The sequence below is a fragment of the Colletotrichum navitas genome, assembly GCF_030913465.1.
Source record: "Colletotrichum navitas strain CBS 125086 chromosome Unknown LY79scaffold_26, whole genome shotgun sequence".
NCBI lineage: Eukaryota > Fungi > Ascomycota > Sordariomycetes > Glomerellales > Glomerellaceae > Colletotrichum > Colletotrichum navitas.
The window spans coordinates 375,600-399,104 of NW_026850572.1; the positions used below are offsets into that span (position 1 = coordinate 375,600).

General features: G+C 53.5%; 7 protein-coding genes across 7 annotated transcripts; 3 read left to right on the forward strand and 4 right to left on the reverse strand.

The window, feature by feature from the left end:
• Nucleotides 1-2,152: 2,152 nt before the first annotated feature.
• LY79DRAFT_589950 (transcription elongation factor SPT6) lies at nucleotides 2,153-6,265 on the forward strand (the record flags this gene model as incomplete). The annotated part of the gene is given in 4 exon segments (XM_060561083.1): nucleotides 2,153-2,185; nucleotides 2,203-2,268; nucleotides 2,323-5,950; nucleotides 6,006-6,265. 4 exon segments carry the CDS (start codon nucleotides 2,153-2,155, stop codon nucleotides 6,263-6,265), a joined length of 3,987 nt encoding a protein of 1,328 aa, XP_060414670.1.
• A 1,301-nt stretch (nucleotides 6,266-7,566) lies between these two features.
• LY79DRAFT_475621 (concanavalin A-like lectin/glucanase domain-containing protein) lies at nucleotides 7,567-9,295 on the reverse strand (the record flags this gene model as incomplete). Its single annotated transcript, XM_060553234.1, has 5 exons — nucleotides 7,567-8,378; nucleotides 8,434-8,472; nucleotides 8,533-8,725; nucleotides 8,779-8,845; nucleotides 8,898-9,295. Coding segments are annotated over 5 exons (1,509 nt in total), but the record flags the coding sequence as incomplete, so codon positions are not given.
• Nucleotides 9,296-11,684: 2,389 nt separating this feature from the next.
• On the reverse strand, nucleotides 11,685-12,626 carry LY79DRAFT_669429 (meiotic recombination protein DMC1; the record flags this gene model as incomplete). Its single annotated transcript, XM_060563639.1, has 1 exon — nucleotides 11,685-12,626. The coding sequence occupies one exon, from the start codon at nucleotides 12,624-12,626 to the stop codon at nucleotides 11,685-11,687; it is 942 nt and encodes a 313-aa protein (XP_060414672.1).
• A 279-nt stretch (nucleotides 12,627-12,905) lies between these two features.
• Nucleotides 12,906-14,925, reverse strand: LY79DRAFT_606342 (MOSC domain-containing protein). The gene is made up of 2 exons (XM_060561887.1): nucleotides 14,646-14,925; nucleotides 12,906-14,565 (listed from the first exon to the last, which is right to left on the reverse strand). The coding sequence occupies exons 1-2, from the start codon at nucleotides 14,863-14,865 to the stop codon at nucleotides 13,142-13,144; spliced, it is 1,644 nt and encodes a 547-aa protein (XP_060414673.1). The 5' UTR covers nucleotides 14,866-14,925; the 3' UTR covers nucleotides 12,906-13,141.
• A 2,331-nt stretch (nucleotides 14,926-17,256) lies between these two features.
• On the forward strand, nucleotides 17,257-17,708 carry LY79DRAFT_552615 (uncharacterized protein). The gene is made up of 2 exons (XM_060557723.1): nucleotides 17,257-17,632; nucleotides 17,688-17,708. The coding sequence occupies exon 1, from the start codon at nucleotides 17,302-17,304 to the stop codon at nucleotides 17,494-17,496; it is 195 nt and encodes a 64-aa protein (XP_060414674.1). The 5' UTR covers nucleotides 17,257-17,301; the 3' UTR covers nucleotides 17,497-17,632; nucleotides 17,688-17,708.
• Nucleotides 17,709-18,154: 446 nt separating this feature from the next.
• LY79DRAFT_514554 (uncharacterized protein) lies at nucleotides 18,155-20,231 on the forward strand (the record flags this gene model as incomplete). Its single annotated transcript, XM_060554628.1, has 2 exons — nucleotides 18,155-18,292; nucleotides 18,351-20,231. The coding sequence occupies 2 exons, from the start codon at nucleotides 18,155-18,157 to the stop codon at nucleotides 20,229-20,231; spliced, it is 2,019 nt and encodes a 672-aa protein (XP_060414675.1).
• Nucleotides 20,232-21,843: 1,612 nt separating this feature from the next.
• On the reverse strand, nucleotides 21,844-23,329 carry LY79DRAFT_669431 (BAR domain-containing protein; the record flags this gene model as incomplete). Its single annotated transcript, XM_060563640.1, has 3 exons — nucleotides 21,844-21,866; nucleotides 21,937-23,176; nucleotides 23,294-23,329. The coding sequence occupies 3 exons, from the start codon at nucleotides 23,327-23,329 to the stop codon at nucleotides 21,844-21,846; spliced, it is 1,299 nt and encodes a 432-aa protein (XP_060414676.1).
• Between the last annotated feature and the right edge of the window lie 176 nt (nucleotides 23,330-23,505).

Sequence of the window (23,505 nt, forward strand, 5' to 3'; positions counted from 1 at the left end):
CAATGTTTGAAAAGACGTTGAGACCAGGCGCCAGAGTACGGGATAGAGACTTTACGCACATTTTAAAGCCACAGTAGCAGGAGAATCGCCTGGGTTCCCTGGCAGACCCTGCAGTTCCGTGGAGCCAGCAACGACACGCTGGATGGAATGGATCTCTCAACCTTGCTCCGCGGGTCCAGGACGTCAAGGAAAGTCAGGGAAGGGTCTCCTATTTTACCTCATTGTCGTTAGAACATCTTTCCGCATTATCTGCAGCGCTGTCTACGTCCCCTTCAGAAATTTGCAACTTCACCCGGGTACCGCTTCACCTCTCAGCCCGTAGGCGTAGACCTAGCTCACTTGTTGCTCATGCCCGGCCAAGGCCGGCGGGCCAGCTCATGTAGACACAAGCTTGGCGACGTGAAGGGAAAAAAGTTGCTGTCATCCGTGTCCGTAGGTACAGCGCCAAAGTTAAAATCGAACCGCTATCAGAGAGACATGCGCCCCATCTTACTTATCTAATAATAGGCACGTTTTCTCATCCGCTCCTGTGAATACCTACCTAGGTATCCGTCAAAGATCGATAATGAAGTCCAATCGGTTTGCCGTTTTCATCACCCCCTCGATCTATTACTCCAGTCCATAAATCTTTGGCGGGGGCTTGGGCGCCGCGCACTGCCAAACTGTATGTGATAAGTCGGCTTGGGCTTTCGAGCCAATGGTGAAGCACTGAAGAAATCCCACTTTGTCTCTGCATCGGGGTCTTGAATCACAAAACGGCCCTGTGTCTCAGTATCTTGCCGCCTGCCCTTATTGGTGGTTCCCTACACCCCCAGCCAACACAAGACTCGAATCTCAGTGTGCATTGTCTCGTCTGCTGTCTGACAGACCCCCGATGGCTGCCCAAGCGCAGAAATTTGCCATCGAATCATTAAGTGACGGATCCGTGGCTCGTGTTGGTTGAAAAAGCGCTTGCTTACCCCCTTGTAACGCCCTTGTTTGTGTCATGTTGATAAACAAGTGGCCTGGCAGGAACCATTAGCACCCCCTATTCGTCTCCCGCTTGACTTGACAATGCTCATTCTAGTCATGAAATCAAAACGGCTATATGGGAATTGAACACCTACAGACATGCCTATCCAGTAATGCCTGAGTCTTTCCATAGCAATTGCAATGCCAAGTTGTTACTCTGCGATGAGCAGGGGCTGCTAACTTGATTAAGTAAGCTCATTATCTGTTTTTAACAAAGGTTGCCCTTCACGAGTGTCAATCGGGTATTCCACACCCTTCTGTGAGGTACTAATCAGCAGAGTCATGAGCGAGAATGTTGAATAGCAGCATGTAAGTGAGCCTGAGCCCTGGAATGCTATCTAAGTTTAGATATATATTGTTAGTAAATCTGGGATTTGCATCAGTGAACAGGGGATAGGGGATCATACCCGGTCGCACGTGGGTTTAGAGATGGCGGACATGATGGCATCGGATAAACCGATAAGATAGAGTTATCTCCAATGTCGGAATAACTATTGCACCAGCCTCAGTGGGGTCCTGCCGGGCGAGGCTGGAATCTGGGTCCCGAACGAGGCGCGCTGGAGCAACCTAGGAGGTCCAAGCTTTCAATCATTCTAGGCGCAGACTTGCAAGCAGCGGCGACTGAAATTTGCCTGAATAAGGACGTTTGTTTCCCTTCAACTTCCAATCGCGTCCTTCTCTCCCGACCATTCCAAGACCACGTCTGGACGCCCAGTAAGTACAGCCGACGTGGAGTCCACTTTCCCTTTCCGAGTTGGAGTCTGGCCAGTTGGCTTCAGCGAGCGCACCACGCCCCCAAAGTTCCTATAGAAGTCGACGTGACTTGCAGCACGCGCTCCGACTTCCATACCTGGCAACATCAGGATGAGCAACTCAATGCGTGACTTCGTTGACGGCGAGGCCGAACTCGATGACGAGGATGAGGAGTCAATGGATGAAGACGTCGTTTCTTCGCGCAGAAGGAACGCGGTCCCTGAGGATTCTTCTGAAGAGGAAGAGGACGATGAGGACGAGGAGGAGGCGCGCAAAGTAGGCAGTCTTGTGTAACGGCGGTTTAGCAATTTACTAATGCGACTACTACAGATCCGTGAAGGATTTATTGTCGATGAAGACGAAGAGGAGGAGGAAGGAGAGGACGAGGATGCCCACGAGCGAAAGCGGAAGCGAGAGCATCGTGACAGGGAAGAAGAGGAACAGCTCGACGAGGATGATTTGGAGCTGATCGGAGAACAAATCGAACGCCGAGCGCCCACACAGGTACGATAATCCCAGAACCACATTTGTCATGCGCCTTGCTAACGCACCTTGCAGCCGAAGTTCAAGCGCCTCAAACGGGGGCATCGCGACGAAGATGACCGTGGCCCCGAACGACGTGGCTTGGAGGACATGTTCTCTGATGACGACGAGGAAGCCAACGACTCACGGCCCTACAACCGCTCCAACTACCGATCCCAAGCTGACGAATTCGACGATTTCATCGAAGAAGACTATCCGGAGGACGAGGACGAACGGGCGCGCCAACTCGAAGATGCTGAAGTCGCCCGACCCCGTGACAAAGGGGTGGGAGGTGTTGTTGACACCGCTGGTCTCGACAAAGACGCTCTCGAGGACATGGAGGCCATTTTTGGAAACGGAGAAGACTACGATTGGGCTCTTCAAATGGAGGACGAAGAAGAGGATCGTGAGCGCGAAGAGCAGGTCATCGAGCTCAAGGATGTCTTCGAGCCATCGCAGCTAAAGGAAAAGCTGTTGACCGACGAGGACAATCAGATCCGATTCACGGACGAGCCCGAAAGGTTCCAGCTGGACAGAAAGCCCTTCAAGCACTTGCAGATTAGCGCTGAGCAATTCAAGGAGGAGGCTCGGTGGATTGCGGGTTTGATGTGGCCCAAGAAGATGCTCCAATCCGAACTTCACGGACCCTTCACCAAGGCCATCGGCAAGGTTCTCGAGTTCTTTGTTGTCGACGACGTTGAAGTCCCCTACGTCTTCCAACACCGCAAGGACTACTTGATTCACGCGAAGAAGACGAAGAATCCGGACCATCGCGACGATCCCGATGCCCCTGAATGGATTGTGAGTGCGGACAAACTGCTCACCCAGGATGATTTATGGCGTATCCTAGAACTCGACATCAAGTTTCGGTCGCTTATCGAGAAGCGGAACGCTTTGGAAAAGACACTCGAGAACCTTAAGGCGACTTCAAACGTCAAGGACGACGTGCTCGAAGACATGATTCCCCAGGCTGCGACAATGGAGGAACTGCAAGACCTTCAAGACTACCTTCACTTCCAGTACGCTGCCGAGCTCAAGGATATGTCCTCGATCAACGGCAACGGCAACCAAATGAAGCGCCCAGGCTCAAAATCAAATCTCTTTGACAGAGTCAGGCGGAGCAAAGCTTTCGGTTTCGTCCGCGCCTATGGTATCACGCCGGATCGTTTCGCTCAGAACACTCTTCGTGAAGGTAACAAGGTTTGGGCCGAAGACGACAGTCAGCTCCCGGATGATCTCGCCGACTCTCTCACCGATGAGGAGTTCCAGACCGGCGATACAGTCATGTACGCTGCTCGTCAAATGTACGCAGAGGAACTTTTCGTCAACCCTCGTATGCGCAAGCATTTCAGAGTCAATTTCTACCAAATGGGCGAGATCAGCTGTCGCCGAACGGAGAAGGGTCTGAAGAAGATCGATGAGTCGCACCCATTCTACGAGGTCAAGTACCTTATCAACCAAACCATTGCAGATGTGGCTCGCCAGCCGGAATTGTATCTCAAGATGATGAAGGCTGAAGAGGAAGGCCTCATTGAGGTTAAGCTTACATTGGAGAATGACGAAGGCTTCAAGCGCCAACTGCGCCAAGAGTTCATTTCGGACAACTACAGTGAACTTGCTGATCGCTGGAACGAGGAACGCCAAAAGGTGCTTGACCTTGTCGTCCCCCGCTTGTCCAAGGTCATTGCCAAGGGTGTCAAGGAGTCGCTCCGTACCGCATGTCAAGAAGAAGTCCTCAAAGCTTGCCGTGAGGAATATTCTAAGAGGCTCGATCAAGCGCCGTATAAGCCCAAGGGCATGATCCTTGGTACGGTGCCTCGCATCATCACTCTGTCAAACGGTATGGCGGACCCAGCTCGTGACCCCACATGCTGGGTCTCGGTTGAGGAGGACGGCCGGGTTATTGAGCAGGGCAAGTTAGGCAACCTGGCCCGTGACGAGCGTGCTCGTGAGGAGTTCGTTGAAATTGTCAATCGACGTCGCCCCGATGCCATTGGTGTTAGCGGATGGTCTGCCGATACCCAGAAGCTCGTAAGAGACTTAGAGAGCTTGATCAGCGAGAAGGGTTTGATGGGCCCTGAGTTTGATGATCCCGAGCTTGGCGAGTACCGTACCGAGCCGCTCGAAGTCATCGTCGTGACCGACGAAGTCGCTCGTCTGTACAAAGACAGTCCTCGAGCGGTCGCCGAGCACCCTACTCTCAGCTCCCTGACAAGATACTGCATTGCCTTGGCGCACTATATGCAGAATCCCCTCAAGGAGTACGCGGCTCTTGGCAAGGATATAACCTCCCTAGCTTTCCATCCTTGCCAAAATCTGCTGCCTCAAGAGAAGCTTCTCAAGCACCTTGAATCGGCAATGGTCGACATGGTCAACCTCTGCGGTGTCAACATCAATGAGGCCGTTGGCGATTCCTACACGGCCAATCTGTTACCATATGTCGCGGGTCTCGGTCCCCGAAAAGCCACCAGCGTCATTAAAGCCATCAACGCAAACGGCGGAGCTGTTAGTAGCAGAGATGAGCTTGTCGGCGATCCCGACAGCGGGAAGCTTCCGGTTGTGGGTCCCAGAGTATGGAACAACTGCGCCAGTTTCTTATTTATCGACTATGACGCAACAAATCCCACTTCGGACCCTCTCGACAATACTCGTGTTCACCCAGAGGACTACGAGTTGGGCCGGAAGATGGCGGCAGACGCTCTGGAGCTTGACGAGGAAGACGTCAAGGCGGAGACCGATCACAACGGTCCAGGAGCTATCGTTCGCAAGCTCTTCAAAGAAGACGAACAAGAGAAGGTCAACGAGCTTATTCTTGAAGAGTACGCTGAGCAGCTCGAGCGGAATTACAGCCAGAGGAAGCGCGCCACACTCGAGACCATTCGAGCTGAACTTCAGGCTCCCTACGAGGAGTTGCGCCGTAACTTTGCACCTCTCGGCCCGAACGAGATCTTCACCATGTTCACCGGTGAGACAAAGGATACCCTAGCTCAAGGCATGATCATCCCTGTCAACGTACGGGTTGTCAAAGACGACTTCGCCATCGTCAAGCTGGATTGCGGGATAGAAGGCCGCATCGAGGCCCACGATGGTCCAGATGGTGTACGGGTCAGGGGTATCTTGACCACTGGGCAAACTGTGCAAGCCAAGGTTCTCGAGGTAAATTACAAGGACTTTCTTGCTAAGCTCTCTGCAAGAGAAGCCGAAGTCAAACGCCCATACAAGCGCCCGCTTTACCACGGCCACGGGCAGTGGGACGAGAGGTTGGAGGCGGCAGATAGGGAGGAGCTCCGCGAAAAGGACAAGAGCACCGGCCGCACCCAGAGAGTCATCAAGCATCCTCTTTTCAAGCCTTTCAATGGCTTGGAGGCAGAGCAATGGCTCGGAACTCAGGCCGCCGGTGAGGTTATCATCCGCCCCTCTTCCAAAGGTAACGATCATCTGGCCATCACCTGGAAAGTTGCCGATGGTGTCTTCCAACACGTTGATGTCCTTGAGCTCCAAAAGGAGACCGAATTCTCTGTCGGCAAGCTGCTCAGGGTGGGCGGCAAGTTCACCTACAAGGATCTGGACGAGTTGATCCACGAGCACATTGAGGCTATGTCCAGAAAGGTGGACGAAATGATGCAGCATGAGAAATTTGAGAAACGATCCAAGACGGATCTCGGTGAGTCCTGCGGTCCACGCGCTTGGTGACCGAGCACTGCTAACATTGATTGCAGAGAAATGGCTCACAACGTATATTGACGCCAACCCCAACCGTTCCGCTTACGCCTTCTGCATTGATCCTAAGCACCCCGGTTACTTCTGGCTTTGCTTCAAGGCCAGTCGATCGTCGAGGGTCAACTCCTGGCCCGTCCGTGTCATCCCTGGTGGCTTCGAGTTGCTTAAGCAGGCGTACCCAGATATGCGAGCATTGTGCAACGGCTTCAAGATCCGTTATCAAACGGAAATAACCAAGTTGCAGAAGGGCGGCAGATAGGCTCCCGTCCCTGGCACGCGGGATTCCCACGGATCGAAAGAACTTCCCCGGATGGGCAAATACAACAATGGCAGTATGTCGCTTGGGAGCTACTACTGAGTCTGACGACAGCACGGGAGAGGCGTTTGATGACGAAGAAGGGGAGAAGAAATTCACTATGAGCAGACCAAAGAAGAAAAAAAAAGGTTGCTCTACAGTGAGCGAGCTGGTGGAAAAAAGATTTTATCTAACAATTCCTTCGGTCCCTTATTTTCAACGGGGACGGGAGGAGGGGGGGCCGAATAGCATCATTCATGTAGATTAGTAAAATCGGCCCTTAGGGGTCAAAAGGCCATTAGACAAATTGGACTCATGACGGCAGCGATCATTCAACTCACGCCCCGGTTTTCACCCATCTCAGCAGGTTGTTGACCTTCGATGGCATTAATCTTAACCCTTTGTTTGAGAAGACTGAGCGATCGTCACAATGCAGGGGCATGGGTACTCTTATACGCCAACCTCTTTTCTCATTACTATTCAGGTCAAGACTGCAACTACGCGTGTGGTATCGAAACGCGTCCAAAATATTAGGATGCTCGAGGTTTTCCAACAAACGAAACCAGAGTATCGCGCTTCCCCTTGGCAGGGGTTGCTGATTAACCCACGCACTTAGATACGTATTAAACATTGTTGCGATATTTATCCCACTGACAATATGTACATAGATCCATTTAAAAGACGAAGACAGCGAGGGCGCCAAGGGCCATGAGCACGAAGCTGGCGCCGACCTGAACGGCGCCGTTGACGACGACGACGGCCGGCTTGGTCGGGCAACTAGGGCCGAAGCAGCCGGTGGTCGAAGCGCCAGGAGCGGTTCCCGAGGGCTTGAGGGCAGCTGGCGTGGAGGGCTTGGCCACTGGGGTGGTGGCGTTGTGGCCGTGAGGGCTGCCGCTGGGAGCGCTGGGCTTCGGGGGGAGGCCGAAGGACGATATCTGGGAGAGCGTCTTAATCACGCCCGGGGCGGAGTTGGGGCCAGAGGGAACGGCGATCTTGGTGACGAGGGGCACGGAGGGACCGGCGGTAGGGATCGATTTCATAATAACGGGTACAGAGGGGCCGGCGGCAGGGATCGACCTCGTGACCACCTTGGTGGTGACTCCTCCAATAGGGCAATCTGGAACGGACGGAGGGCACCTTGTGATGGTGTACACGGTGGTGAAAGTGGCGGTTGAGATGTCCAAGCTGGAATCGGGCTTGCCGTTGTTGTTATGATTGTGGTTGTTGCCTCTGACCGGCTCCGTGGGCTTTGGAGCAGGCACCGGCGAGACGGGGCATACGGTGGTGTAGAGAGCGATGGTCTCGGTGATGACCTTGCCAATACGGCCAGGGCAATCAGTAACGGTCGGAGGACACGCTGTGACAGTCGAGACCTTGGTGGTGTAGATTGTCGAGGTGGTCAGCTGGGCAGTGGTCGTCGGAACGACGTTGGTCTGCTTGTTGGTGATATCGCTTTCGGAGACGACAGCGCTCTTGTCAGTGACGATGTCCTTGGTGGGGACAGCGGTCTGGGTGATAGAGCCATCATCATCCTCAGTGCACACGTCCTCATCATTGACACTGCCGGACTTAATGGAGGTGGGCACGGAGCCAGTGGCTGACGCGAACTTGGTGACGCTGGCACTTGCGGTGATGGTGCCAGCAGCTGTGCCGGAAGCAGTGAGGAAAGCAGCCTTGTCGGTGACCTTGGCGGTGCCTGTCTGCGAGTGAGAGTCGCTAGCCAAGGCGGATGCAAAGGCTGACGCAGACGCCGAGGTCGAGATCACGGGTTTGCTGCCCTCCTTGAAGACGCGGATGTCCTTGATCTTGAAGTAGGTATCCTTGTAAACCGAGGGGTTCTGCGCAACGTAAGATGAGCAGACAGCGTGGCCTGTGGACGTGGCACATTGGTCCTTCCAGATGAACTCGTTGCCAGCGAGAGTGCCGCAGAAGTCGATGTTGATTACGAGTCGCTGGTCTGAGAAGTGGCTCTCAATGTTACACTTGTCGTTGGAGATCAGCATGGAAGGGGTACCCCAAGAGGAGGTGTCGGGCGAGTCGGATCCGATATCCTTGGGAGCGGCATCGTGAGTCCAAGCTAGGAGCGAGGTCAGCCGTCTGGTGAAGTCTAGGCTGTTCAGGGTCGGGCTTACCAAAGAACTTGATATACTCGTCGGTCCACTCAACGGCGTCTGTGGAAGGTGTCAGAAACGTCGGTTCGTGGGAGTTTAAGCCCGGCCAGCTTCACTTACAGATACCACCATCGGCAGAGCCCCAAGGGTCGGCCGATGTGGCGTTGGCAGCACACCCCTCATTCTGGTACTGGCCAGGGGCCCACTGGTCACAGTTGGCCGTGTTGACCTTGGACGTCTGGCCGACCTCGCTGATAATACACTGGCCCTGCTCTTCCGAGTGGTAGGTGTGGGCAGCGGGCGTGTTGGCAGCCTACAGCGTTGTTAGCAATGACTGTGCATGGCAGTCGTGGCTAAAGTCCTTACCGCATTGTTCCAGCCCTCAAACCAGTCGAGCTCACCCTTCTGGGGCCACGGGGCGCCGTAAGACCAGCTTCGGATATGTTAGTCCTCGTATAGTACAACATGTCATGGTAAAGACTTACAAGGCGGGCCAGGCACCGCAGACAGGCTTGGGTAGGTGGGAGAAGCGGGCGACCATAAGGGACTTGTTGTAGATAGCCTTGCTCTCGAGCCTCACACTGGAACGACCGACGCCGGGAAACTCGGTAACATTTTGGGTGTCAGGGCCCAAGTAGACCTCCCCACCGGCGTTGCTGATGAGACCCAGCTTCTGAGCATCGACACGGGTCCGGTAGTTAATGTAACCCGAAGTGAGGTCGACATCGTTGAAGTTGCCAGTACCGTATTTGCTCTCAAAGAATTCAAACTTGTCAAAGAAGTTCGTCGAGTCGTAGGTGTCGTCCAAGACGAACTGCTTGGCGGCGGCGTCACCAGCCAAGGCGAGGGCGGCCGTGCCAAGGACAAAGAGTGAAGGGGCCATAATGGCTGTGTGGGAATTAATGAACGATAAGCTTGATATAAGTTAGGTGAGGTATAACGAGTGGCTTGACGTGAGATACGTCGTTGGACGAGCTGGACGGCTCCGAAGGCTGCTGGACGGCACGGTCGTTGGCTGGTGTATGCTGTGTGAGGAGGGGAAAAGCCCGCATCCCTGACGGGCGGACGAAGTGCTGCTTATGATGCCCACGCGCTGCCATCGTGGGTAATTGGGACATCTCTCTTGCGCCGCCGGCAGATTGGCCACTTACACGCGCATATGCAAGGCGGCATTACGCTCAGGACAGCCTCCGTGAACCAGGTGAGCCCCTCATCTTAGTACCAATGTCCTTAGGGGCCCTCTCTCGGACTCTTCGGTCGGTCTGGCTGGGTTGAGTTGGCCGCACAGTCAATATTTCCCGGAAGGGAGAGGAGGGCTGTAAAGGCTTCATGATGCACATTGCGAATCAACAGCTGTAATGAAACCGGTCGGAGCCAAGCATCGCGAGGTCCGGGCGAGCAGGCGGTGGGTGGTCCCTAGCCTACACCGGATCAGGTGCGGAAAAGAAGGCCTGGGAAATTGCAAGAAGGCCATACGTTGGCAATGATTGGGGGGATTCCGTGACGGCTGCCGAGGGCGCCGAGCAATGTGGCAGTTTTCGAGTTACATCAGTCGATAGGCTAGCTCGAAGGGGATGCTGGCTCGTAAATAGGGGAACCTGGCGCCAGCCGCAAGAAGCCAATAGTGGCTGGACTTTGCGACTGTTCGGTAGAGAGCACGGTCGCCGCGACTCGATGGAGCAGCTGTTCTTTCCATGCCTATGTCCCAACAGGCAATGACAATGCAGATTGATGTGATGCCTGATACAGGTACACACGATAGTGACAGGGAAGCAAGGGCTTCTGATTCTTAGACGCGCTGTGCCACGAGACGAAATGCGAAAAATGTGGTTTCGTACGCAGCACGGTGCGCTGGTGCCTAAGCCGCGAGTCGTCGTTCCTCCTCTCTTCCATGTTCTCATAGGGTTTCTCACGTTATCATGGACACTTGCCGGGGAGTCGCTTCTCATCACGTCAAGGTCAGTGTGGTAAACGCAAATGTTTCTACTTTCAATCTTGCGCTAAAATCCAGGCCAGGACGAGCACAAGATGGGCTTGACGGGTTGCTATTCTCGGCAGAGCTGACCATGACAAGTCGTCGGAGCGTATTGACGGACATCGCTTGGCAGGGTCTCAGCGCTCGAGGTCAGGAGAATGGAGATGAAAGGTTGTGGAGATGTCGGCCGAGCTCGAGCTATGCCACTTCCGACCTCGGCGCCGGGCCAGGGGACCGGGGCTGCAAGGCCAGAGACGATACCCAAAAAAGTCACCATCATGCCAGAGTCTGTCAAACAAGTTGGATGTCGTTATACAGTACGGGATAGGTAAGCGTGTGAGCATGCGTAAATGACCTTTTGTGATCCCATGGAAGCGGGGTCTATGTGATAAAAACCGTGTTTGTGAACTCCTGTCGGGGAGGGAGACATTTCAAAGAGAAATGAGAAGCAGAGAGATGTTAGTGCGAAATCCGTTTCCTGGCATGGTTCCCTGCGTCGTGGGCCACGAAGAAACCCGCCCGTGTGGTAGCCCGGCACTAACAGGTCCAGCACATCGTCCGCTAGGACCGGCTGCAACATACGAGACCGCGGCTTGCGACGCCATACCCTTTTACGACCAAGTGAAGAAACGACTGAAGGGGGGGAGGGCGATAAAAAAAAATATGAGGCAGAGTGGTTCACCAACTTGCCAGCATACACGTGGCTTCGTATTGTTTCTGCCGGCGACGCTGAATGGCGTAGTGGTCATGACTAGCACAGCCCGTCACTAGCTGTACCGGGTGCACTAGTTTTTTTCCGACTCGATTTATACAGTATCTCCTCATGTTGTTGGGCCCCTCGGCTCTAACCAAAGAAGCATCTGAGTGCAATGTTTTCTCGTCGTGGGACGGCCTCAGGGGCAGTCGGCCGAGGGCAATTCTGGTTCCGATGGCTAGCACGGCGAAGCTGCCACGGCCATACTGGCATTTATCGCCGGTCATCCGACCTTTGTCATCTGGTGCAAAGTTAGTCTCTGGTGTTTGACAGGCTGTGACTGAAATGAAGGTTTTTTTTCTTTCTTTCTTTTCCATCAGATTTCAGACAAGTTTGAGAAGATATGGTAACGCGGTGTTCTTCGGCACTGCACCACTGAATCCGGGACAAGCCCTTCATCGCAAGATGCTTCGCTGGCCCCGCGTGCGTCATCATGTAGAGGGAAGAGACCGATATGGAGCAGAAGACAAAGCTTACAGGGTAGCAGCGTTATGTAAATGGGTATCTTTCGTTGGTTGGTCGACGAGATGCTCCGCCGCAGCATCATGTCTCGGGCCTGAACTTCCCACGCTTCTCCTTCATCGCTTCGACCTTCTTCCGGTCCTCGTCGAACCTCTTCATCAGCGCGGCCTGCTCTGCCTTGCGGCGCTCCCGCAGCTGGAAGCGGTAGAAGTCCGTCGTCTCCGACTTCTTCTTCTCCGCCTTGTCCACCATCTTCTGTCGGGCCTCCTCTGCTTCGGTCTTGTTCCCAGGCGCCACACGACCGCCGCGGACGACTGTGACGAACCCGTCCTCGTCCGGCTCGTTGCGCAGCCTCTTGGCCATCTCCGCCGCTTCCTTCTCCTTGCGGTTGAAGACGTTGAAGAAGGCGTGTACCGACTTCTGCGTCGCCGCCTTGTCGCAGCGTGCCAGCTGCATATGCGCCGTTATCCATTGCGAGCCGAGCTCGGAAAAGTCGGGGGAAACACCTTCTCCCCAGATAGGGAACTTCTTCGACTTGCTTGTCTTCTTGATGGCCTTCATTACGAGTTCGACGCTCTTCTCGTCGGCCAAGAGAACAATGGCGCTGCTGCCGCTTTTCCGCAGTCTCCTTGTCCAAATTTCAGGCAGCCGGGCAACCTCTTCCTCTTTTGCTCTCTCTTCCGCCTCCTGCTCGTCGCGCTTGCGCTTCTTGCCAAAGCCCGTCACCTTCACAGCCTGGGCTGGATCAATGGCCGTGGTGGTTTTCCGCTCATCCTCGAATGCAATGCTCTCGAACCGGCCAGGTCCAACGAGCGCCGCAAACACTTGGCGGAAGTGGGCGTCGGTGCTGTCCACGGGAACGTTCTTGAGGAAAAGACTACGGTCGTCGATTTCGGTCGGGATCTTGGGCGCATTCCGACGGACGCGGATTTCGTGGAGGGCGGTAATGGGACAAGAAGGGAGAGCAGGCAGCTTCACCGACAGGATGACGAAGCCATCTCCTTGGGACTCGGTAGGTGACATGGTGTGGGAGCGTGGTCGACACCAAGAATGTGCTTGTCGTCCTCAAGAAATGAGCCGGGAGTTGCCAAAATTCTCGCCGGATCCAACCCGAAGAAAAAAGTTGGAGTGGGGTCAATGTTCTTATCGATACGCTCTTCTATTGGTTGGATGTCCCAAACATGGGGCCGTATTAGCTCTTATCAATGGTGACGGCTGCTCACACCGAGCGCAGTAAAGATTCTTCCCAATTCAGCTGCGGACGTCGGAAACATAACCAAGCCATCGTACTACCACCATCTACCGGTATCTGACTCTTGGGATCATCTTGCAGTGAGACACTTGTGATACATGCTCTTTATCTTATGCACTAGACCCAACTTCTGAACGTAAATGTCTCGTTCACTGCTTTTCGCAGCGAGAATGCCATGAAACCCAGCCAGGGTCGAGGAATGTACAGAAAATGAGGAGCAAATCAAGTGATCAGGTATAAACCACGACTTCAGTGCTCGGGAATGGTCGTTCCAGAACCGACGCAATCAGACCTCAATGGAGATTCTTCCGATGCCACGGCTCACGCAACTCAACATCGATCCAACCTTGTCCTCGGGAGTCAAAGCCGTGCCCCTGTGGTCAACTCGGCCGCTTATCAGTCCGACCTTGCACGTTCCGCAGTTGCCGACCTCGCAGCTGCTCTCGATATCTTCCCCAACCTCTCGTTTGAGAACCTCTAACAGCGTCTCTTCCCCCCCAACCTTGAGCACCTTGCCCTCTCGGTTTACAACATCTACCTCGAACGGGTCTCCTGACGTGTCTGCAGAGAATGCTTCATAGTGCACGTCGCTCTCGTCGAGACCGCACTCCTCTGCCGCTTTCCTCGCGGCCTCCATCATTCGTGTAGGTCCGCAAACGTAGACATGGCTGTTCCATTTGAGCGTCCGCATGATGTGGCCGATGTCCATCCTCTCCCCTGCGGACCTGTCGTACAGTCGCACGCTGCCGCCGAGGGCTTCCAAGCGTGGGCTGAAAGGCACGTCGTCGGCCGAACGTACGGCGTAATGCATCTCAAAGTTGTAGTGGACCTTGTGGTAGGCCTCGGCGAGAGCCAGGAAGGCAGTAATGCCGATACCGCCAACTATGAAGACGTGATTGCTCGAGGCACTGGCGACCTGTACGTCGGTGGTGATCCTCCCGACCTGGAGAACGTCTCCAACAGCCATGGACTCGTGGAGGTAACGGGATCCCCCACGACTCTGGGCCTCCAGGGCCACACCGAGTTCGAATTTGTCGCGGTTTCCGGAAACAATCGAGTAAGACCGAAGGAGGCCGTTGGGAAGCTTGAGCTTTGCGTGGGCGCCGGGCTGTAGATATTCAGGCTTCTCATCCGGCTTGACAGTAGCCTCGACAACAAACGACGCGATTCGCGGGGTTTGCATCGACTTCTCGATAATTTTGAAGTCGCGCCATTTATCGCCCTTTTCCCTCTTCCCCTGAGCTTTAGCCTTGGCCACTCGTCGCTGGAAGGCACCGCGACTCTCCTTGCCCAACTCCTCGACCGCCGCCAACTCCTCGTTCATGGCCAAGTCGTCCTGATTCCTGTGCAAATATTCCTGGATCCTCTCAATGGTCCACTTGGGCCACTTCCGCCCAACGAGCCTGATCTCGTCGCCTGCCTTAACAGTGCCTTCCTTGAGTACCCGATAATACCAGCCGGTCCTGCTGGTCTTGAACGTTGTCGGAGCAAAGTTCTTCAGCTGGAATCGGTGGTTTAGCTTGTAGCATGGTTGGCGCGGTAGGCTGACTTGAAGTACGACCTCGTCGCCAACAGCGATTACGTCTCCGATGCAGACGTTCCGCTCATTCATATGTTTTGTGACAAAATTTTCACCGAATGCACCCGGCTTGAAGCGATCTGCTACTGCAGGATACTCTTCGGCCCAGCCAGGATAGTGTGAGGAGCAATCTGGATGAACACTTCTCAGTACTGTACCGTATCGGCAGAGCACCGTAGGCATGGATGCGGTGGCTAAGTAAGCTACTTACAGCCGTGAATTGCCTTGTCGGGGCCGCCATGGAAGGTCGGGTCATGCTCGTCCGCCTCAAGACCCAGTAAAGATACACGGACTGGTCCTTCCCTCAAGGTTTTGTCTATTCCAGATTCGACCTCTAACCCGGGCATCTTCTTCATCGTGCTGGTTCGGACCTCTAACAGAATGTCACTCGTAAAAGTCGACCAGAGGTCGATCTCTTGGACAGGTCCCATGGTTACTTTCAATGCGTGTAGGTGATAAGAACGATTGAGGAGAATCGAGGTAAAGTGGCATGTAAGACGGAAGGTCTCCACCCTACCTAAGCTACATATCTCACCTGGGGATTGATGATTGTGGTGGCCGTGTGAACTGCGATAGCTACGTACAGTACAATGTTCCCCGCAGGATAGTCAGCACTAAGGTAACCAGGTCCGTGACCATCGGCCGGCTGGCCGGCGTTATCTAGAACCCCTGCGTCGGCAACAGGGGATCCAAGGTGGTCACACCACGGCAGCAAGTCGTGATATGGTGTCGGGCTGCAACCACAGCTGCACATAAGGCTATCAGTATTGCAAGTCAGTACTAGGCTAGCGTATCTCTATCAAAACAGAGCCTCATCGTGGCAGGTACCGCTTTTGTAGAGTAGCCTTGGCTGCGTCTGGTTAAGAAAGCGAAACACTAGAACACGGGCCCTTCTCAGCCGGTTGCAGTAAGATAGCATGAAGTCTTAACTTAATTCCGGCTTCAGGCAATGCCGCTCTGGTGATGGTGCTGCAGCCCTAAGAGCCGCGGGCAATATCAGAACCTTGGGTTGTTTTACTTCAAGGGGAGCCTTGGCCGAAAAAAGAGAAAATCGCCGTCATTGGCGTTCGTCGCTTTAGCTAAGTCGACGACGCACTCTGGACCCGTTGGAGCTGCAGCCGCGTTGTCGCCGAATGCAACGTCGACAGCTTATACATGGTATCCGGATCCTTGGTGACAACCCGGCTCTATGTGGCCAGACGAGCCCACGATAGGGATCTAGAGTCGTACATATGGGTCATGAACTGCATTTTCCTTGCTGTTACTGACGCCCTCAATGAAGGCTCAGATACCACAGTGCACTCGAATAGCAACACAAGATTGATGTCTCCAAGGCGCATACAATCCTCAGACTCAATCTAGTTCCTGCACTTTTGGACCCCAAACTACAGCCTCCATAGTCCATTCCAATGAATGCCGACAAATGGTGATGGTTGGCCAAGTGACTGCCGCACCATCATGCCCATTCTCTCTCCTGTAGAACGCTGCCTGAATCATCACTTGATGTCTCGTGCAAGCTACTTGCTTCTGGGATGTTTCTAGCGAATGGGGCAATGCCACATCATTTGCTCACGGGGTGCAACACAAGTGTTTGGTTTCGGTTTCTGGACGTGTGTATCCCACTGGCTGGTCGTCTTCGTGACGAGCCTGGTGACAGTGAGAGGGGCGGCACACGTTGCGAGGGCAAGCAAGCTCCCTAGGAATGGCCCAAGGCCTACGCAGCTCATCGCTCCGGCTTTTTAACTGGCTGACGTTAATCTAAAGGAGAAATACAGGTGATGCCTCGTCCTTGTGAGAAGCTCTCAAGCCCAAGTGAGGCTCTTCGTGACGATCGCCTGCGAGAGCTGGCATAATCGCAATCCAGGAAACGGAACATTCGCTTCGGTATCCAGTTAGAGAGCAGCCCCCTCTCCTGACATTAAAGCAAAAAGGCTAGTAAGCATGGAACCAAATCACTGACGGCTCCTTCAAGTAGCCGGGCGGCGCAAGCTGAGGGTGGGGGCGTCGAACTATTGTATGCCGGCTGGCGGCGATGAGGCGATTGATACGAGCAGGAAAGATGTGCGTTTTTTGTTGTTGATGTTGTTGTTTTTTATAATAAAAAACAATTATCCCCCCCCCCCCCCCCCCCAAAAAAAAAAGAAGCATGGATTTTGTAGAGCCGTCGCAGGGGTTATGTTTATTACTCGGGGGCAGAGGCTGAAAGCAGAGCCGCAACGACGGGGAGATGCCTGCACACGCCCGGCTGTATGAAGCTCAGGTCGCACATTCAAGTGCCCGGGTGGGTGGACGGAAGACCGGCGGGGAGGCGGGCTGCCTTGGATACCACGTAAGTATCTACTATGTAGGTATCCTTGAGCCGCATACTACCTACCTGAGGTACCTAGGGAGTGGGGCGCCCCATCGGCGTTCATTTCATTGGGCAAATTTTGGTCACAGGGATAGATAGATGCTAGTGTAGCACCCGGATGTTTGTTGAAGCAGGGTGCAGGGGCTTCCTAGCTTGCAGCCCAGACCAGTACCGTAGGCACTCGTGAAATCCGGACAAAGCTAATAAACCCGCTAGCCAAAGAAAGCTAGTGAATGGCCTATAGCAGCTAGTGAGTATGAGATACGCTAGTCCTTACATAAAAGGCGGTCACCCTTTCCACCCTCTGTTGCCTACCAGCCAGCCCGCCGTTAGTAAGAACACAACTGTTACGTAAGAAAATAGATATATACAGATCCCTGTTTCTGCCGGCACACTATACTATTTACAGCGGCCGCAATACCCCTTACCGTTAGTAGGCTTCTTAGCTTTGTCCGGATCTAACGAGTGTTTGCGGTATTTCTTTCTGTACTCGGGTAATTACTCTGTGCCTATTCGTATGTATTTGTTGCAGCAGGTTAACATGATGCTTGGTACTTTGTCTTGGCGCAGAGCCTCACCCCCTCTCCTCATACCTAGTTCATCTGTAGGGAACAGACCTCCCTCTAGCCCCGTCCAAATCCCAATGTTCCCGCCCATCACGCATACTCTTGAACATCGTTTGCGAGTGCCACACCATCCATCCCATCCATAGAAATAAGTCAAGTCAGTCAATCGACAGGAAGCTTGTCCCCACCACGTAGCTAGCTAGCTGGTTTAGCGCGCCTTGCATCTAATTTTGTTGGCGTCGCAAATAAACCTCCTCGCATGTGGAAGGTTAGCCTACCTAGGTAGGTGGTTAGATGACCAGTGTGACCTCTGCTAACGATCAGGCTGTCATCGGAGAATGCATCTCATTCCGTACCACGATCTGGTTTCTCAGCCTTTTTATTTTTCTTTTTTGCAACAATGCCCATCATTAATCCAACCTTGATTCTTTGCAGGGGGCAACGAGGCTGTATGTATATGACATTACCCAGGCTTGTCGTCGTTGCGGTCTACGCCCCCCCCACTTTCCTTTTCTTCCGCCTCAGGCTGGGGACAGCTCATTACCTTAGGTATGTTGCGGCTCTGCTTAAGGTGCTTAAGGTTTGTTTTTTTCTTAAAAGTTGTTCAGTCCCTTCCCCTTCCTGCTAATAGCACACTTGAACGTGCTTTCGTTGGGTTGCTGTTGCTCGCCCAACTCCAGTACTGCCCCTGCACCGCACAAACCCTCTTTGGGTAGCGACCTTCTTCCTCGCCTTCTCACACGATACGCAGTTCCATTCGGATGATTCAAAGACGGGATCAAAACAATCGTCGACTCTACGATAATGCAACGGTTGCCTATCGAGATAATGTCATACATTGCCAATTCTCTGGACTTACATGACATATTCAACCTCAGCTTGACCTGTTCCCAATTCAGATACATTGCGGACAATGATGATATTTGCCGGGCCGCACTCCAGGTAAGACCCCCTTCTTCCAGTAGCATCGTTCCTATACAACACTGACTATGTGCCTTAGAACAATGCCTCCTACTCAGCCGAGGTTCAAAATGCCCGCTCCTCCAGGCAATATGCTCGTTCCTTGCGGCGATTGGTCAAGACTCAAAGTGCAATCGCCGCAGCCATGCCATACTCCGTTGCACTTGTTGCCCAAGCAGACGAGTATGTGTACTGTGATGGCATGCTTTGCTATACACATGGCCACGAGTCGCTCCGTCTGCTCCATTTACATGAGTCTGCTGGCTCCGAGATTGTCATCGATATCTGCACGCTACTGCACTCCGCCTTGGGATCGAATATCAGAGATAGCAAATGCAGATTTCGCCCAATTCACTTCGCCTGTGGGATTGTAACCTGCCTCTACAGTCCGCCAAAATCCGAAGGCCGAAATCGCCTCATTATTCTTGATATACTGCAAAAGAGGCTTCTGGCAGCTCATCGTCTCGGATCTACATGCAAGTTGTTTGTGCGCAATAACAGAGAACATCTTTATTATGGCACTCACTCTCTGACCGGAGATGACGGCTTCAAAAGATGGGCTCTCAAGCGATTCGACATCTGCAAGGAGCAGTGGGCCCCGGGCCATCTGGAGCTTGAAGACTTGGTCGGATCAGACATAGGCGCCACTGTCTGTTTTGAGTTACTTGGCAATCACTTCTATGGAATTTCAAGCCTGAACAGTTTCGAGGTCTATGAGAACGACTGGACTTCGTATTACTACGGATTTCGTCTGCCGGTAGGAAGCTCACGGGCCGAGGATATGCAACTGACATCGAAAAATGCCATGTGGCGGCGGCAACATGACGAGGGGCCAATCGATGATAGGTGGAGTACCCTGCGACTCGAAAAGGACCCAGTCACTGGAGTTATCATGGTCTTAGAGTGCCGAAGAGAGTGGCTTGTCGACGAGTGTTCAAGCACAAGGACATCATATCGAACAGCACTCGGGTTTTCTGATCGTCACCACAATTCGGGCGAAGACTCCGATTCAGACTCCGGCTCTGAAAGCGATATTGGAACCAGCGAGATGTTATCTGTTCATACGTGCTCGACTAGCACAATGGCGCATGCTAAAAAACAACGCAAGGAATCGTATTTTCACAGAGGTGATGACGGCTTTACAATCCCCGCAATCACTCTCAGTCAATGCTTTATGCGCCGTTACAACTATTCCTGCGAAACTTTTATCGATCTAGTTAACGACCCTGAAGCTGCCGGTTTGATGGAGCGGAGACTACAGTTACGTTGTATTTCCCGCTCTAGTTTTGCTGGGAACAAACAATGTCTACAAGAAACCGTTGCTGACGGCTCTACACAAGCCGATCTCCAGCTCTCCACGTTGAATGAGATATCATGGTGGCCGCCAAAAGTTGACGTAAACCAGAATGACGTACGTTTAGCAGAGTTGGACAGCTTGCTTAATCCAAAGGGCCATAACACTCAAAGCCCTATCTCGGGCGTCATGGACGACCGCTCTATGGTTTACGCTGTCGGTCCGCGTGAGCCACAGAGTAAACGACCTCTAGTATTCATCTCATTCGACCCTGCTGTCAGACTTCCAAATACCAACCACTGGCCTGGTGGCCCAATGGTGCCAGCACGAACTCGACCGAAGACGCAGGGGGATAATATGGTGGACCTCTGCCCCTATCCCACACCACAGTCATTGCCGGTCTCGGGACCTACGTCGAGAAACCCGTCTTTCAGCGAGGCGCCTTTTCCTGGGCCAAAGAAGCTATCGACGGGTCTGCTCCGAGACACCTGCGGACTCTACGAACCAACTTGGTTCAGGAGGTCTCCAGCTGCGTACTTGGATGGCGCTAGCACTATTGGAAAACCTTTCGGCTTCAACTTCGCATACAGCAGGAATCATTCGACCTCACGCCGAAGGTGGAACTGAGAACCTGTCAACGGTTGCATGTTCCATGCCAATCAAATGTTCTAGGCGTGCCGTCTGTCTTTGGAATGGGATCCTACCTCAGCCCGCCCTCCTTGAGTAGGTCATCCGAATCGAGCGGCTCATGGCATAAAACTACAAAAGTACCTTGCCAGTGACACAGAGGGTTACGTATGGGCGGACGAGCGGGCATCCTTCCAACTCTGCCAGAGCGCGGACGTATCACGTATCACAGACGGGTCATTTTGGGTGCATATGAACAGGCGGCAGGGGAGGGGGACATTGGCGGCATTGGTTTGCTGGGCTCCTTGCGCGAACCACGCCCGGTGGTAGTGGTTCGCGCAAGGAGGGAATGTTTGCCTTGTCTTAGTTTCGAGAGCCACCAACATTACCCCCATGTCCAAGGAAGTAACTGCATATTAAGCGAAGAGATAGGGCCACAAGGCCAATCCATCATGTTTGCTTATACGTGTCGCATCTCTTATCACTCCAAACCCGAGAAGCTCAACCCGCACGTGTCGTTTACTATCAAGGGTGATCTCGCGCATCATATGACCACAGCAGGAGCTTGAAACAGTTAGCAGTGCTGGGGAGCTCCCGCTGTGGCCTGTACATTCAATTTCCCATCTTCGTGAAAGCCTTGACGTGGCCTGCTCTGAGAATCACCAACGGATGGATTCGTAAGTCGCATTTCTCGGCGGCCGATCGGGACACCTTCCCCCTCAACGGCTTGCATCCCGAGTGCATCGGTGGGATGTCCAAGAGTGGCACTTTTTTACGAGAGGATGCGCCAAGGAGGCTCCCGTATGCAAATATATTGAGGAGTGAAGTCTGTGCGACATACCCTATCTTAGAAATGCAAAGGTCTGCCTGATATAGAGAGAGGAGAGGAGGCATGGCGCCCAACGCAGGTCCTGGTCTACTTAGAGAGGGGGAAACAAAGAGTCTCACTTCTTGGCTTCCCCCCTCGGGATAATAGCGGCTTGAGAAATGTAGACACGCCACTGTCGTCCGGGCAAGGCAGCCGGAAACCAAGAAACCGGCGTGGAGCCAGTGCTTGCACAGGGGACACTGGACGGGAACCTGCACGTTTATTGTATAGAGGCCCCCCCCGGGGGAAGATCCCAACAAGAAGGTTCTCGTAAAAACGCGCCGCAAAAAGGACAGGAGATTCTTGTAGAACGAGGGACTCTGGTTTGATAACAGCAGCAAAGTCTTCAAGAGAACAAGTAGGTATGGGTCAAAATGCACGCTCTACGATGCCCACCGGCGTCTCTCTAAACCGGAAAGCTCCAAGGCAAAGAGAGGCTACGACTTTGTGTCACACTTGACGCATCGAAAGCGAGTTGTCTCCCAGCCTTCTTTCTCTTCCTTACTCTACATCCAGAACAGCCCCCCTCCCCCCACTCCCTTTCTCTTCTCTCCCAGTTGTTTTCCGATTCGAAATGACGGGCAATCCCTTCTGCGTACGCCAAAGACCCCAGATGCAAGTGTTTTGCCCCTTCCCCAATGTCCTAACGGTCGTTCATTAATGTACCTCTGCAGCACAGTGTATCCGGGCGAAGATCAAAGAGGATGCCGGCTATGGTTGGCGAGTGCGAGTCTCATTAGTCGCTCAATTTAACTTGACGTAGTTTCCTGTGCAACCAGCCAATCAGTCCTTTTCTTCTCCTTGACAAGACCACAATGGTAGTTGGTGTATATTTACCTGGGAACTGGCCGGACTTCCCATTCAGTTTGCCTGTCCACCATTCGTTCTCGTTCTTTGTACGGCTAACAATCTCAATGACATCTCCAGCCCTGAAGCTCAAGTCGCCCTCGGCTTGCGCGGCATAATCGTACAGAGCAGTAACGGTCTCCGCAGCAGGTGCTCCGCTGAGTCGACTGGGCTTGGGTTTGGGTGGAGGTGGCTTCGACTTTGCTGCGGCAATGGCGGCAAGTCCGCCGCCAGATGTTCCGTTGGTTGCCGGAGGCGAGTACGGGGGTGGGATGTCGGAGGGTTCGCTCGGCCGAGTGTAGCCGCCAAACTTCGAGGGTGGCGCTGTGGGCGTGGTTACCGCGGCCGACGAGGAGGATGGACCGGCGGTAAGCAGATGCTGAGGCTTGCTCTCGATCGCGGGGCGGCCGTACTTTGGCGGGCGCTTTTGGCCTGTAGTTTTGAACTTCACGATGGACAGCTTCTCAGCCTGCTCTTGGATGTCGCCTCGCTTCTTGTGGAAAGCTTCAAGTACGTCGAGGGTCAGATCAAAGTAACCAATGTCGCAATGCTGCATCTTTTCGTGGAGCGTATAGAATATGTTTAGCTGCATGTAATAGAAGGACTGGAAGAGGGGTTGGATGAATTGCTGCTCGAGCTCGAAGAGCCGCGGCAGCTCTTCCTTGAGGAGATCGTTGAAGTAGTTAAACTCCTGTGTAGCCTGCTCGACGTCATTCTCGGCTTTCCACAGGGCCTTTTCGTCTTTGGCACTCCGTTCTTTCTTGTCCTGCAGTTTTTTGAGGGTTTGCCGGTGTCGGTCATAGTCAAGCTTCTTGTGTTCGCGCTTTGCAGCGCTCTTGCGGATGACTTTGACGACATCCAGTAGTTCGTTGGCTGGGCGAATAACCCTACTTTCTATCATCTCCAGCTCTGGCGCAAGAGTCTCTTGCAGGTCCTTAACGACAGCCTCGTACTCTTCGCAAGCGCGAATACCCTCCGGATTGCCGCGTATCTCTAAACTATCGGGGTCCGACATTCGACCAGATATGGGCTTGTAAATCTCGGTCATGGCCTTGCTGAACTCGATCTGGTGGCTGAGCATGCCGTTGATGGCTTCGAAGTATTTCTTGGACTCATCGTGCAATCGTTTCGTCTCGGTCTCGAGCTCCTGAAACCTGCGCTCGGAATCGATGTAGACAGCATCCTTTGTATTCTCACCGATGTTGAAGCGGGACTTGAATTGCTGGGGCGCCTGTTCGTGACGAGGGGGAAAAAAGAATCAGCAGTCTGCAATCTTGTGTTGCATCCTCACGTCACCGTCACAGCGCGGAAGGGACGGGGAGACCCCTCACTTAGTGGAAACACGTACCCGAATGACGCTTTTCTGGAAGCCCCGGAAGCTCATGGCGGGGTGAGATTGTGGTGTTGGTATGGCGGATTAGGTATGGCGAAAGTCGGACCAGTGGAGGGAAGAGGGGGTGATATTGGGGGATAGGGTTATGACGAGGGTATCCGCTGTTTGAGGGTATTCCACGTCCAACCTTATGAGGAGTGGGCTTTCGCAACCTGATTGTCGCTGGT